At 41.4% G+C, this 15,195-nt stretch overlaps 1 protein-coding gene across 1 annotated transcript; it reads right to left on the reverse strand.

The window, feature by feature from the left end:
• Positions 1-1,118: 1,118 nt before the first annotated feature.
• Positions 1,119-13,489, reverse strand: LOC124268532 (delta(12) fatty acid desaturase FAD2-like). Its single transcript, XM_046703519.1, has 2 exons — positions 13,410-13,489; positions 1,119-4,936 (listed from the first exon to the last, which is right to left on the reverse strand). Coding segments are annotated over exons 1-2 (1,173 nt in total). The 5' UTR covers positions 13,412-13,489; the 3' UTR covers positions 1,119-3,765.
• Positions 13,490-15,195: the final 1,706 nt, after the last annotated feature.

Raw genomic sequence — 15,195 nt, forward strand, 5'->3', positions numbered from 1 at the left:
CCTAAGGGCCACAAACAACAGGAAGGTCCTTCGCGTTTTAGGTGTTAGTGTTAGTGACTTATGATCGAGATAAGACTAGAGATGTATTGTTGATATTTGTTGTTACAGAAAAATAACCGGACGCGACCGACATGTTGCGGCATCGCACGTGGGTGGAGGAGGAAGGAGTGGAGGAAGGAGGGCGGAAGAGCTGATGACGTTGAGGATGAAAGGAAACAGCTGCAGGTGCCCGCTGCGTTCGTCGTGTCAACGTATCCACAGAATTCACAAAAAGATGAATGACACAAGAGTGAGTGAGTGAGTGAGTTAGTTAGTTTTATTTTTTTCGCCGCTTTTAGCAGCAATATCACTGCGGGGCCGGGACACCAGAAATGGCCTTCACACATTGTACCCGTGTGGGGAATCGAACCCGGGCCTTCGACGTGACGAGCGAACGCTTTAACCAATGAGCTTCCCCACCTCCCCTTCTGTTAACAGACTGACAAATATTGCTTAGAACGGATAACGTCATTACATATAGAAGTTTAAATGGACTTTTATTAATATTTGTTATGTCCGAAAACGTCACGTCGATACTGGTGGGCGAGTGAGTGAGTTTAGCTTTATGATGCACTATTCCAGCTATATGGCGACAGTCTGTTAACAATCGAGTCTGGACCAGACAATCCAGTGATCAACAGCATGAGCATCGATCTACACAAATGGGATACGATAACATGTGTCAACGAAGTCAGCGAGCCTGGCCACCCGATCGTCGCCTTTTACGACAAGCATGGGTTGCTGAAGACCAATTCTAACCCGGATCTTCACGGATCCATCTATCCTGGAGTTGGAGATGGGGATGATAATGATGATGATGATGATGATGATGATGATGATGATGATGATAATGATGGATATAGCCGACCAAACACATGGTTATTGGTTAATAATGTCACGTCACACTGGCAGGCGTGCACGTACGTGTCCTACGAGTACGGATTTCCGAGACTAAAGCATAGTCATACAACGGTAGATGTGGTAACCGTACTCATATGAATCGTCTGTAAGCTTGATGAGTGTCCCAGTTGACATAAAAAGACTAACGTCACAGCCCAAAAGTGACCAACCACTAGTAATGAAATTCAGAACGGTTTTATAGCATTGCTCATAGTCATGTAAAAAACGCCCAACCCTGAAATGGGACTCGAGCCCACGACCATAGCTTTCTTTCAAACCTACGGGATGCAACTCTGCAAAGCTTTTCCCTTGTCACCCGTTTCCCTTTCGTATCCCCAGAGAAATTCAAAGCAGCCGAAGGTGAATGACGATCGGATAACGAGATACGATAACTGCGCTTTTTACCATATAAGCATCACAAATTACTGAAATTTTCGGGCTAGGCACTGAAAGTGTATAACGATTGCACATTGAAGACAAAGTTAAAATGAACTGAACTGCAAAACAGGCCAAAACCTGCTGCAATACAGTAAAAATAAACACTACATAAACAAATTCTAAAATACTTGTATACATCACAAGAGACATAAATTTGTATATGCAATGATAAATTTCTAAAGACCGACATCACTGTCAGTTTACATTCACAATACTATGAAGTCCTTGTGGGAGCCGGCAAAAGTCAAAATGGCCGACTTTTGTTCAAAGGTCAAGGACATGATGGGAGGTAACTGCGTATTATTGACAAGGACAGTAATATGGACATGGATCATGACTGCAGAAAGCATGAGGGCGAAGATCTGTTCAATCCGAGTTGGCTGGACAGCAAGCCAGTTATTTCGGCCAGACATTCACCAGGTTTCCGGAATAACGGGGTTTCAGTATATGTTCACAATATACAACTCACACATGTTAAGGACTATGGCTTTTCCGCTAGAACAATAGTGGTGATAGTTGCAACAGTTGATTTACAGCAACAACCCGCAAGATCCGGGAAGGCCTTTTCTAAGTAGTATATATCGTTTTGTTTTAATTGTTTAACGCCGCACTCAGCAATATTCCAGCTATATGTGGGCGGTCTGTCAATAATCGAGTATGGACCAGACAATCCAGTGATCAACATTATGAGCAGCGATCTACGTATTTGGGATAGTATCTGTGGAATACCAGACAGTGTTACCAACGAAACAGTTAAGATAATCTGGTTATTTATCATGATCACTTACAACTTCTTTGGTTCTGAAATATACACAAGTATCTGACTATACAATGTTCATCACACCATCAGCGACTACAATCATCCTCATCGGCTACAAGGGAAATCATCCCAAAATAATAATCATCATCATCATCATTTTTCGTTTCTTAAGGCAAGACATATAAACTATTTAAACATAACGTCCTGTAGGTCTCTATCTTGAATAACCTGAAGTTTTTTTAAAGGCGTTTAGAAGTTGGACGAACATGAATACATTAGCTCTGAAACGTCGTATAGAGAACAAAATAAGTTGTTATCCATACAACGTGTCATGTATTAAATAACCTGACTTTTAGTACCTGGCATGAGGTTGAACTGTAACAATGCCGACACAGAAATAATTCAGAATAGCTAAGCAAATAAAATATGTATGTACACAATACTGATACTGATAACTTCCTAGGCGGAAATGGGTGTTACCATGTGTTAATGGAACGTATGGCACCATTTGAAGCATGACAAATATGTCCGAATGTAATGGATATATCTGATGATAAAATCTTATTCGTAAAATGTATGGCACTTTTCCGAACCACTCTGCAGTTAAAACGCCATTCATCACTTAAAAGAAATGGCATGATCCACTCAATTTGACTAACTGACTGACTGACTGAGTTTGGTTTTACGCCGCTTTTAGCAATATTCCAGCAACATCACGGCGGGGAACACCAGAAATGGGCTTCACACATAGTACCCTTGTGGGGAATCGAACCCGGGTCTTCGGCGTGACGAGCCAACGCTTTAACCATTAGGCTACCCCACCGCCCCCACTCATTTTGAAATCTTCAAACAAGGAGAATACTCTGAAAATATACCACAACTTAATCCACACCAACAATAAACAACACAAATACTTGAACCCGTCCAGCAACAACAGAAGAAACAGCAACAACTGCAACCAAATAGACCATTGTGGCAGGAAACCCACTAGAAACCATCTAGAAACCATCACACGAAGTAAGTGAGTTTTCGTTTTACACCGCTTTCATCAATATTAAAGCAACATCATTGTGGGGGGACACCAGAAATGGGCTTCACACATTGTACCCATGTGGGGAATCGAACCCGGGTCTTCGGCGTGGCGAGCGAACGCTTTGACCACTTGGTTAGCTCACCGCCCCAGTCATACGAAGGCCACATGATAAGAAAATATGTTTCTTGTCAACACTGGCACTAATTTTGGCTTCCCGTCAAAAGACCAGATTTTGGATAATTTGGGGTAGAGGTGGTACGGGACTCGAAACCTAACAATTTTGTCGGGACCGATGCACATTCAGGGCATTCAAAGGATTGATATAATATAGTTTTGTAAATTCCTGAGGACAATTTGTTCATTCTAACATATCATTTAACAAAATATCTACTCCGCTCTTCAACAGAAAATGAATAGGTTGGTCCCTAAGAGGTTGTACTAAAATATTGGTATTATCGCCTATTTGCTTTCAAGTAACCACGTCAACATCACTGATCACACACCATTATTCTAACAAACATCACTGGAATGATAAGGCACACCGCATTTCTGAACTAAAATTCCTCAAATCCTAATTTCTAATCAATTCCTAAATCTATTTGTATAGATGGACTTCGGTGTCATCAGATATAACGCTTTGTTTCACGTACTTCTTGAACATTCTGACAAAAGCAGGCATAATGCCTTCATCGTGAGATTTCACGAGATCTGGAAACTCCTTCCGGAAGTGACTAGTGGCCTCTTCCAGACGGTAGTGTGGGATTTTTGGAAAGAGGTGGTGGATCTGGTGTGTCCCGATGTTGTGGATGGCGTCGTGAATGAGACCGTAGTGGCGGTCAACGGAGCTGAGTTGGCCCCGCACGTTGCTCCACAGGTGATCCGAGTACCAGGGGATCTCATCCTCGGTGTGATGGAGAAAGGTAATCATGACGATCAACGTGGCGAAGATGAGGTCGGGAACAATGTAGTGGTAAAACAACTTCCAGAATCCAAACGCCATCGCGTAGGAATACAGACACGAGCACCATACCGCCATGGCAACCAAAGTGACGATGCATGCTAAGACGTGTTTGGAGAAGATGGGTTGGAGAGGGTTGAAATGACACACCTGGCGGGGCTTGTAGCCCCGAATTAGATACCCGAACCACCCTACTCCAAGTCCAAACCACGGTAGAGTGACTTCACCCCTACTGTCCGATTTCCTTACCGGGTAGAAGACTTCATCCTTGTCTATGTTGCCTGTATTCTTATGGTGATGCTTGTGGGACACCTTCCAAGTATAGTACGGCGCCAGCAGGAACGTGTGGAACACCGTCCCAACGACGTCGTTGAGGAGGACGTGGTGCGAGAAGGACCCATGGCCGCAGTCGTGCCCGACAACAAACACAGCTGTGAAAAGGGTGCCCTGCGCGAACCAAAGCACAGGGGTCAAGGCCAGGAAAGGAATCAAGGGGAGGTAATTCCACATTAGCTCTCCGAGGACATATAAAGCGGCAATAAGAACAACGTCCTTGAAGGCGTAGTACATCGACGTGGAGACCTTGGGATCGAAACAGTACACTGGAAGCTTCCTTTTGATGTCTACGATGGACGGCAGTTTCCTTGGTAACCGGACTTTGCTAAGAGGATCGCTGTGGTCGTCGTCTGCATCGGCAATACCGTCTTCCGGCGTTTCAGCTTTCTCTTCCGTTACCAAGGTAACAAGAAATACGTTAAGCAAGATCTGCCACCAAGAACCGTCTCCCTTCTTAGGTTCTCCCATTTTCCTGAAACAAGCAAACGACTGTACTTAGATGAAAGGTCAATTTGCAGTGAAAATCACATATTCGGGGCGTCACGTAACGTCACGTCATGAGCCACATGAAAATTACAGATTCATTTGTAATTTTATTATTATTATTATTATTTGCACATTCTTTTCAGGGTATAGACCACATGTCAAATATAATCAACAAAAGGTTTAGAGTTGGATGCTTGTAACACCTTCATGTACAGAGAAAGAATATGTATCATATATAGAACAGCTATGAACAGCCATGTATATTGATCTAATCTTTGCATACACTTAATATGTAAATTTAACTATATCTAAAGAATGATATAATAGGCAAATAGAGTATGTAACGATGACCAAAAATGTTGTAAATTTGTCATATGAGCAAGTTCTAAAAGCAATACATTTTGAGGCATAATAGTATTGGTAGCAAATTTTTGAAACATTTTTTGATCTGGTACTATTCAATATCTTCAAAGGATCATTTCCCTTTTCCTTTAAAACAAAAGTATAATTTTTGGAGTAAGATTGATAGTTATTCTAGCATCAGACATTCATCGTAAATTCATTGTAAATTAGTGTCGTTCAACTCTTGACATTTTTCATCATAACGATGTTCATTGCACGATCAGATTCGTATTGATGTATATCGTACGTTACAACAGAGAGTGAGTGAGTGAGTTGGGTTTTACACCGCTTTTAGCAATATTCCAGCAATATCACGACGGGAAACACCAGATCCAGGATAGGAACCTGTTAGCCGAGTCTATGTGAATGGTATATTCACTACGTGAAGCCTATGTGGTTTAAACATATGTATTCATGTGATCATGACGGGATAGGCAAACAAGCATGGTTTAAACATATATTTCGCCAAAGCAGAAACGTGGATAGGCGAACAAGCCTAGTGGCTTATATAAACGCCGCTCCAGTACATTGTACCAATAGCTGGATACATAAATGAGATACATGTAATTTGACAACAAAAGAATAATACAATAACAGATATATGATTGAGTAACAAATATGTTCGTTCTGGTGTTGGTTATGCCTAGCAACGAAATGGGCTGCCGCAGAAAATCACGTTATATAAAATGTGTCTTATACTGAATATATATGTTGAGGGGATAATCACTGGAAGCGGTTACTTTTAGAAATGAACTGGTGTAATGAGTTAAGAATGTCACTATTAGTTGAGTTATTCAATGCGCCGTTACCGTATAAAGTAGTTTTAACATCATATCCTTGAATATAAAAATACACAGTTGTTCTTAAATTTTGATAGTTCCGACATGTAAAAAGGTAGTGAATAACGTCTTCGTTATAATAACCACATGAGCACCTGGGTGTGTCCGATATATGCCGATTTAATCTGTCTGCGTTTAGATCACTACAGCCAAGCTTGGGGCGACAATGAATGATTTGACAAAATCTAGTTCCAAAATTCAGTAATTGTGAGTTTCTGTTGTGTGTATCATGGTTTTAAATTGATTCAGGGAAATAGCGTTATCAGCTCCATCAGGCAATGAATTCCACGTCATAATCGCGCTCGGTAAAAATGATTGAGTTTGAATGGAAGTACTATTTGTAAGATTATAGTTGCTTTGTTCGAGTACACTACCTGGTACAAGATCGTTCAAATAATCAGGAGTCAGACGATGATACACTTCATAGAAAGTTATGAGTTTAGAGCGATATACAAGCTTATAATATGCTTATATCAATGCCGCTCCCTAACAATGACACAATAGTATTAATAATAACGATAGACAGTGACGTACACATGAACTGGGTTCAAAACATAATGGGAATCTACAAGGACAATACTGACGATATAATGTGTGACAATTTGCAAAGAATCGTTGAATGCAAATAAACTCAGGTTAAAATTTAGTAGCTGTTGTTATGTCAAGATATCAGCAAGGCACGGCATGTACAATAAAACTAGGTGAGGAAAATTGTAGGGCTGCGCAATATAACTGGTTTACCGGTATTTACCGGTTCAGACATGAAAGCGATACGTATTGCGATACGCTGATCGAAAACCGGTATTTTGACATGCATTCGGAAAACTTCCTAACACTCGGAAATCTTCGGATACTTCCGTTTTTCATACCGGAAGTCATGCGTTTGTTGAAAATGGCGACCCCCAAAACAAACAATTTATTGTGATGCCAAATACTGGGACAAAGGCTTCAGTATGGCAGCATTTTGGGTTGAACCACTGTGTTGATGTTTAATTAACGCGATTATAAGTAGTTTTTTGTTAAAAATACTTCTTGCAATATATTGCAATACATATCGCAATGTATGCTTTCGAATCACAATATATTGCAATATGAAAATTCTCTGCAGTACCGACCCCTAGTAAATTCAGAGAATCTCTGGGAAGATATGATATACGAGATTTTGATAGTTCCAGATTTACCTGTTCTGGTGAGCAAGAATGACCATATAAGATTGATGATGATTATTATTATTATATCCTCTACTAAAGAAGTGTGCCTTTAATCTTATGTCGTTAAATGTGGGACTGATGAGGAAGAAATGAAGCGCATTTTCGGAGTGATGCCAGCAGCTACATTAAGAACTATCAGATATATATCTAGTAAACGTATCTCCATTTAGATCGCTACACCCAAGCCGAAGTCATATAACAAATCACAGTTCAAAATGCACATTAAAAACCCCAACAGTTCTAATTCCAAACCCGCGAAGATCCAGGTTATAACTGGTCTTCGGCAAGCCATACTTGTCATAAGATTAGACTAACGGAATCGGGTGTACTGGCTCGCTGACTTGGTTGACACATCTCATCGTATCCCAACTGCGTATATCGATGCTCATGCTGTTGATCACTGGATTGTCTGGTCCAGACTCGATTATTTACAGACCTCCGCCATATAGCTGGAATATTGCTGAGTGCGGCACTAAGGAACATTCACTTCTCCCAGAATCCCAACCAAGGGAGATAATCCCAGCTTGACTCCTGAGAGTTTCTAGGACTTGAGTCCTGCCCCACAACGAAGCACATGTGACACATGTGGTCTCACCTTAGGCAAGTGAGTTTGTTCAAAATTGTCTCTGTTCACCCAGCAGGAAAATGGGTACCCGGTGGAAAAAAGTCATATGACTATAACCTTCTAGCGCCTAACAGGCAGCTTGAGTTATCCGGGGTAATAATGTGCTGTGCCTTGATTGTTAGCGCTATGAGCATACCTAGTGTGGAGTTTGGCGCTATATAAATGGACACATTATTATTATTATTATTAAATGGATACTCAATGTTGAAACATTGTACGAAACAGGTCACTCATTATTGGCTAGCGTTGTGTCAAAGAATATTAATAGAGCGAGTATATATGAAGAGGGATTACCTGGTAACATAATGAGGGAAGGACAAGTGTGGGGGTCAAAGGTTGCGGGTTATTTCAGCCCGATTATGCCTGTCAGCCCAACTCAACTGACCCCTTGTAAATTAATGTGTTGATCACAAACATTTAATGTCTGAAGCCCATTTCTGGTGCCCCCAGCCTTGATTGTACTGCAATATTGCTAAAACTCAACTCACACTCCTTCCTTCAACACAGGCTTACATAAACAGGGGCGTATCTGAGCCAATTATTATGTGTAGGCAAAAAATTTAGAATGCAATTATTATACGTACATATCCATGCTTTCAGCATGTTAAAACATATTCACCTGTAACATTTTTCTTTCAAAATTATCATATCCTTTTTTAAATATTTTGTTTACAAAATGATGTGTAGGCAATTGCCTTTTTGCCTATATGGCAGCTACGCCCCTGGATAAAGTAGATTTACTCTCGCCCGAACTCTCTTCATATGACGTAATTTGTGTGACAGAATGGCGGATCCAGAGGGGGGTTCGGGGGGTTCGAAACACCCCACCCCACTTTGAAATTGATTTAAGACCACATTGAAGTTAATGTTAATGCAGGGGCGGTGGGGTAGCCTAGTGGTTAAAGCGTTGGCTCGTCACGCCGAAGACCCGGGTTCGATTCCCCACATGGGTACAATGAGTGAAGCCCATTTCTGGTGTCCCCCGCCGTGATATTGCTGGAATATTGCTAAAAGCGGCGTAAAACCAAACTCAGTCAGTCAGTAATGTTAATGCATTGGCGGAGCCGAGGGAGGGTTCAGTGGGTTCGAACGCCTCACACACACACACACACACACACGCAGACAGGCACACACACACACACACACACACACACACACACACACACACACACACACACACACACACACACACACACACTTTGAAAATTCCTGGATCCGCCTGTGTTTGCCATATCGACCTGACCGACTAGCCGGGGTGTGGGTGTTGCTGTATATGTTAATAATAATTTCTACGTTAACGATATGGATCAACTATCAATACCAGGACTAGAAACAAAATGGATACAAATCATATGTAAAAACCAAAAAAATACTCAATTGGAACTATTTATCGCGCAGATAAAAGCGAAGCCTACTGGGAGTTAATAGATCAATCAATATGCAATGCCGTGTCCTTAAATATGCAAATCATAATAGCGGGCGATTTTAAGCTCGATATCCTAAATATACGCAACTGGGATACGATATCAACCAAGTCAGCAGGCCTGGTCGCCGGATATCGTTAGTCTTAAAAATAGTTCTAACCCGGATTTTCACCAGATTTCACAATTCATTTGAAAACAATACCCTAAATACACAATGACTTTGGTAAAATGTTTATTCATTTTTTTTTCTGGATAAAACCCGTCCCGTCCTCTTCGCCAGAATCTGAGTGAGTGAGTTTGTTTGTTTTTCCACGGCTTTTCGCAATATTCCAGCAATATCACGGAGGGGGGCACCAGGAACGGGTTTCACACATTGAACCCATGTGGGGAATCGAACCCGGGCGTTCGGAGTGACGCTTTAACCACTGGGCTACCCCACCGACCCGCCAGAATCTGAAATGTCGCAACGATCCGTAGGACATTCATACATTTTCCCAGACTGACCGCTTGTGTCAGTATGTCAAGCAAGCATCATGTACTTGGCTCTGTAATTTTATTCACAAGACGCGTGCTGGCGCGTAATAATTTTAGCTGAAGTGAAACATGACACGAAGGACCCGTGTAGATCCGGTGTAGCAGCCCAGAATACCCCCCCACCAGATTATACCCCGGGGTAAACTATAGGCTAGCCCAGTTTATACGCCGCTTTCAGCAATATTACAGCAACATCACGGCGGGGGACACCAGAAATGGGCTTCACACATTGTACCCATGTGGGGTTTCGAACCCGGGTCTTCGGCGTGACGAACGAACGCTTTAACCACTAGGCTACCCCACCGCCCCTCATAACTCTGAACCAACTATCCATTAAAATAGTCATAAATTCAATAGAAAACTATTGTTTTTTCCCACCGATAGAAAGAATCGAAAGCTCCCTTGCGGCTAGGATAGTTCCCAACTTCCGGGTTCGATTCCCCACATGGGTACAATGTGTGAAGCTTATTTCTGTGTCCCCCGCCGTGATGGTGCTGAAATATTGCTAAAAGCGGCGTAAAACTAAACTCACTCACACGCAGCCGTTGACACCATCACAGAAGCCCCTATCCTCGCGTCGCATAACACCTGTCACCCTCAGCGGAGATTGTGGACGGAGATAACCCGGTCACATCTGTCAGTGTATATTTCCTACAAGCTTTTGACCCGTGAAGGTCCGGGTTAGAATATTGGCCTTCAGTAAACCATGCTTGTCGTAAGAGGCGACTAACGGGATCGGGTGGTCAGGCTCGCTGACTTGGTTGACACATGTCATCGGTTCCAAATTGCGCAGATCGATGTTCATGCTGTTGATCGCTGGATTGTCAGGTCCAGACTCGATTATTTACAGACTGCCGCCATATAGCTGGAATATTGCTGAGTGTGGCGTAAAACTAAACTCACTCACTCACTCACTCCTACAAGCTTTTAACAATACTTCATTGGAGGACATATTAGTCTGTGATATTTACATGTGTTATACACTAGCCACTAAAAGGTTTAGACTCACTAGTGTAAATGTAGCCACTTACTTCAGTCAACCGTCGTAAACTACATTTTGCAAAATATTCCATACTGATTAAAGGTACTTTTTACACATGAACCGATGTATTGTACAACGAATTCGTAACGTTGAAAAGATAATTGTCAATAAAAATGAAACTCAGTGAAAAATTGGCGAATTCTTAACAAAACTTTCCACCAAAACGCAGCTGTTCACATGCACGATATTTGCATATGATTTTCAGCAAGTTGATGCATCATCCTCGTGCAATTCATCTGCATGTGGTTTGCAGTTGGTTTCCCCAAGTTAGTGGAGAAATTCATCTTCGATGTAACCATGTATATACATAACATATAGTGACTGTTTTAAGTGAGTCTAAACATTTGATGCGTAGTATATATTTCGGGCTGACAATAACGGCGCCAATCCTAAACCCATCAAGGGATATGGTCTACCGCGGAACTTCCATGGGCTGTTGTTGCAGTAGGAATTGTTCGAGCTGACCTTTTGAAAGATGGGAGTAATTCGGGCTTACCGCCACTTTTAATATTATGCTAGTTTTGTCATTGAATGTCAGTTTGATATGGGAAGAAAACCCGAAGTGACGAATGTGTCACGCATTCATCACTTTGGTGAACCCCGAGCTGAGTTATGTGACTAGCTTGTCTGTCATACAGACCCTGAAACAAATGTACACAATTCGGCCAGCGCAAGTCTAAATTACCAAAGTTTCAGACAATGAAAGTCTCTGGGCTCTTTTTCATTATATTATATGTATATAATTAACGAACTGTATCTTTCTGTAAAATAAGTTTTTTCGAGGCTAGATGAATTTGAACCTGTAATAACAGGTTTCTGGTGTACAAAAGGGACACAACTCACCACAAATTGCAGCGCACTTGACGATTGGGACACCGAAAACCAGTCAACACAATGAGTGAGTATGGTTTTACGCCGCTGTTAGCAGTATTCCAGCAATATCACGGCGGGGGACACCTGAAACGGGCTTCACACATTGTACCCATCGGGGAATCGAACCCGGGTCTTCTGCGTGACGAGCGAAAGCTTTAACCACTAGGCTACCCCGCGGCCCCCTTGAACACAATGACTTGCGTGGTATGATAGTGCATGGTATGTCGACTTCCTGTCACAGGATGATAACAAGTTTATTTCATCCATTGTTTAACAGCATTAAACAGAATATATTCAGACAAACAATCTCTCTCTAAACAAAATGGCAAGTTTGTCAACCAACTGATTGTAGAACACAAGCCTCTGTGGTTTACAACTCTTTACTATTTAACCGATTTCGAAAGGCAAACCCTTACAACAACGACAGCTCCATGTTCGTCTACATCACAGAAGGGCAGTAGGGTAGCCTAGTGGTTAAAGCGTTCGCTCGCCACGCTGAAGACCCGGGTTCGATTTCCCCACATGGGCACGGTGTGTGAAGCCCATTTCTGGTGTCCCCTGCCATGATATTGCTGGATATTGTTAAAGCGGCGTAAAACCCAACTCACTCACTCACTCATATATCTCTGAAGTCGCGACCTATCGATCTTGATAGGGACTCGCATAAAATAAATTTATCCCCTTGCCACACTAAACTCACAGCGTCAAACCCCATTCGACAATTACATATATACAAACATACACATACATCTATTCGATTTCGATTAACCTAAGAAAATATTTCTGCAGATATTGTTTGAGACATTAATTTTTTTTCGGAAACCGTAGATTTTTATTTCAATAAGTATTAACATTATGTCCGCGGGACCATAAGGTAATTAGTGGCATACACGAAGGTGAACGTATCATTGGACCATTCACAGATAAGGAGCAATTGAACGCGACCTACGCGCATCGATTAGATATGACATTGACAACAGGTGGTTTCAATTTCTCGCGTGAAAACTGAAACAGGCTGCAAGGTTCCACGTTTAACCGCACGTAGACTGCACGTGAATACTAGGCCCAAATTACCTGCTTTGAATAACAATAGAAACTCTGAGCCAAACGACCACAACAACCACCTTCGCCATGGTTTTGCATAAGCTAACTTCACAGCCCAAACCCAGCAGTTCTTCCAGCGGGATTCCCCTCGCGTTACCGCCTCGTTATAAGACGGTGCTGTTCACGAAGACTGACTTATTTGTACACTTCAAACACAAACGCTTCATTTCTATGGTAACCTATTTGTGGTAACGGATTTAGTTTCCTCTTAAACGTCACGAAACCGACATATGAACAGACATATGTTTTCCGACAGAATACTTTCGTCTTTCCAAACCCGAGTCAATGTCAAACCGTCTTCATAAATATTTAACATGGCGAGAATGCCAGAAAATATTTTGTACTGATATTCAGTTAATGTTTTTGTAATAGAACAGGAAATGAATTACGAGTAAAGCTACTTACATGAACGCTGTTCAGAGATGACGATCAAGTCTCTATTTACACAGACGATACTCGCGTGCCAACACCACATGGACTCGCCGGTAACGTGGTCAATGACAATAGGCAATACTAACTGATAAATATATATCGCCGTTTGTCTATTTATAGAGGATGCTTATCATATCATTGTACCCGAACTACATATCACTGAGACTATAAATAGAAATACCAAAGTACGTAAAGTTGGGCTTTTCGACCTTGATGTTTGCATGTAATGCATGATTTATCGACTTGAAGCTCCATCAGCCGATCAAGGTTACTGAGCGCTGATTGGCTGGTTCGTGGTGTGGGAGAGTGCGTGTTTGCCGGGGATAACATGAGAGGGATTTCCTTGTGCAGACCAATCGGCAAGGAAAACATGATATTTAGTGGCCATATACATGAAGTGTCTGTGACATTTTATTACTTGTTACATATATAAACTTTTCACCTTTTCAGTTGACATATGTTCTTTGCATTTGAAGTTAATAATGCGAAACAGGTATTATTTTTTGTGGAACTGTTTTTCACAAACCGGTTTCAGTTTTTGCCTCGTTTTACCATTTTTGTTGATACAACTTGCCCGTTGGCTGAGAGGGCAATTACAGCGTATCAACATGTGTTGCACGGTTTGTGCTTAAATCACAACTTCATTGTTCTCCATTAGCTTTGATGTTTACCGCTTCAACTCTGTTTGACGGCGGTCTGGGGCTGAATCTGGACCAAATTACCCTAGATATAAAGTTACACCGGTACGTTACTGTCAGTGATTAGAAATGATAAGTAAAATGACAATGCTATCAAAACTGTTTTCAAAAGCAATCTGTCAAGAGCCATGCAATAAATACATCCCAGTAAGTGATTTTATCAGCAACGTCGATAAAACGCAATCAACCTGCTGTGTCCATTAAATAAATAAATAAATAAATAAATAAATAAATAAATAAAAATAAATAAATAAATAAATAAATATTTACAGTTTAAAATAGTATCAGGGGCGATGGGCTAGCACAGTGGAGCAAGCCTTCGCATATCATACTAAAGGCCGAGTTCTATTTCCCCCACTGGTAAAATGTGTATAGTCCATTTCTAAAAGCGGTATAAATCCATGACAACCACTCACGCACTCTAACAATAATCACGACATCCAATCCACAATTTAGTCGCTTTTTTGACAGGCACGTGAATACCAAGAGAAGCTAGGGAAAACATTGCCATGGAGACCATTCAGCTGTAGATCTTGACCTGATTAGTCAGATGTAAAGGCTACATTGTTCTACAATCTATCAGGTTTTGCCTGGTTAAAATGACAGTCAGTGAACTATCAATGACTCTTACAACAGTATTTATGATTCACTGAAAGGCCACACTGAATTAATAAATACTAATTTCAACCCAAAATGTTAAAATAGTGTCGTGGGGTTTTGTATTTTTTATATTTTATTTGATGCTATTCAAGATATCTTTTTTCGTTAACTGTTGGAAGACTGATAGGGTCACAATGAATAAGGGGCGGTGGGGTAGCCTAGTGGTTAAAGCGTTGGCTCGTCACGCCGAGGACCCGGGTTCGAATCCCCACATGGGTACTACATTGTGTGAAGCCCATTTCTGGTGTCCCCCGCCGTGATGTTGCTGGAATATTGCTAAAATCGGCGTAAAACCAAACTCACTCACTCACAATGAATAAAGCAAAAATTCATACGTGGTGTATTTCATCACATAATGGAAGAAGGGAACATAAAATATCCTTTTTCAATAAAATTATGTT

Source organism: Haliotis rubra, unplaced genomic scaffold (assembly GCF_003918875.1).
Source record: "Haliotis rubra isolate DU_JTF1 unplaced genomic scaffold, ASM391887v1 Scf139, whole genome shotgun sequence".
NCBI lineage: Eukaryota > Metazoa > Mollusca > Gastropoda > Lepetellida > Haliotidae > Haliotis > Haliotis rubra.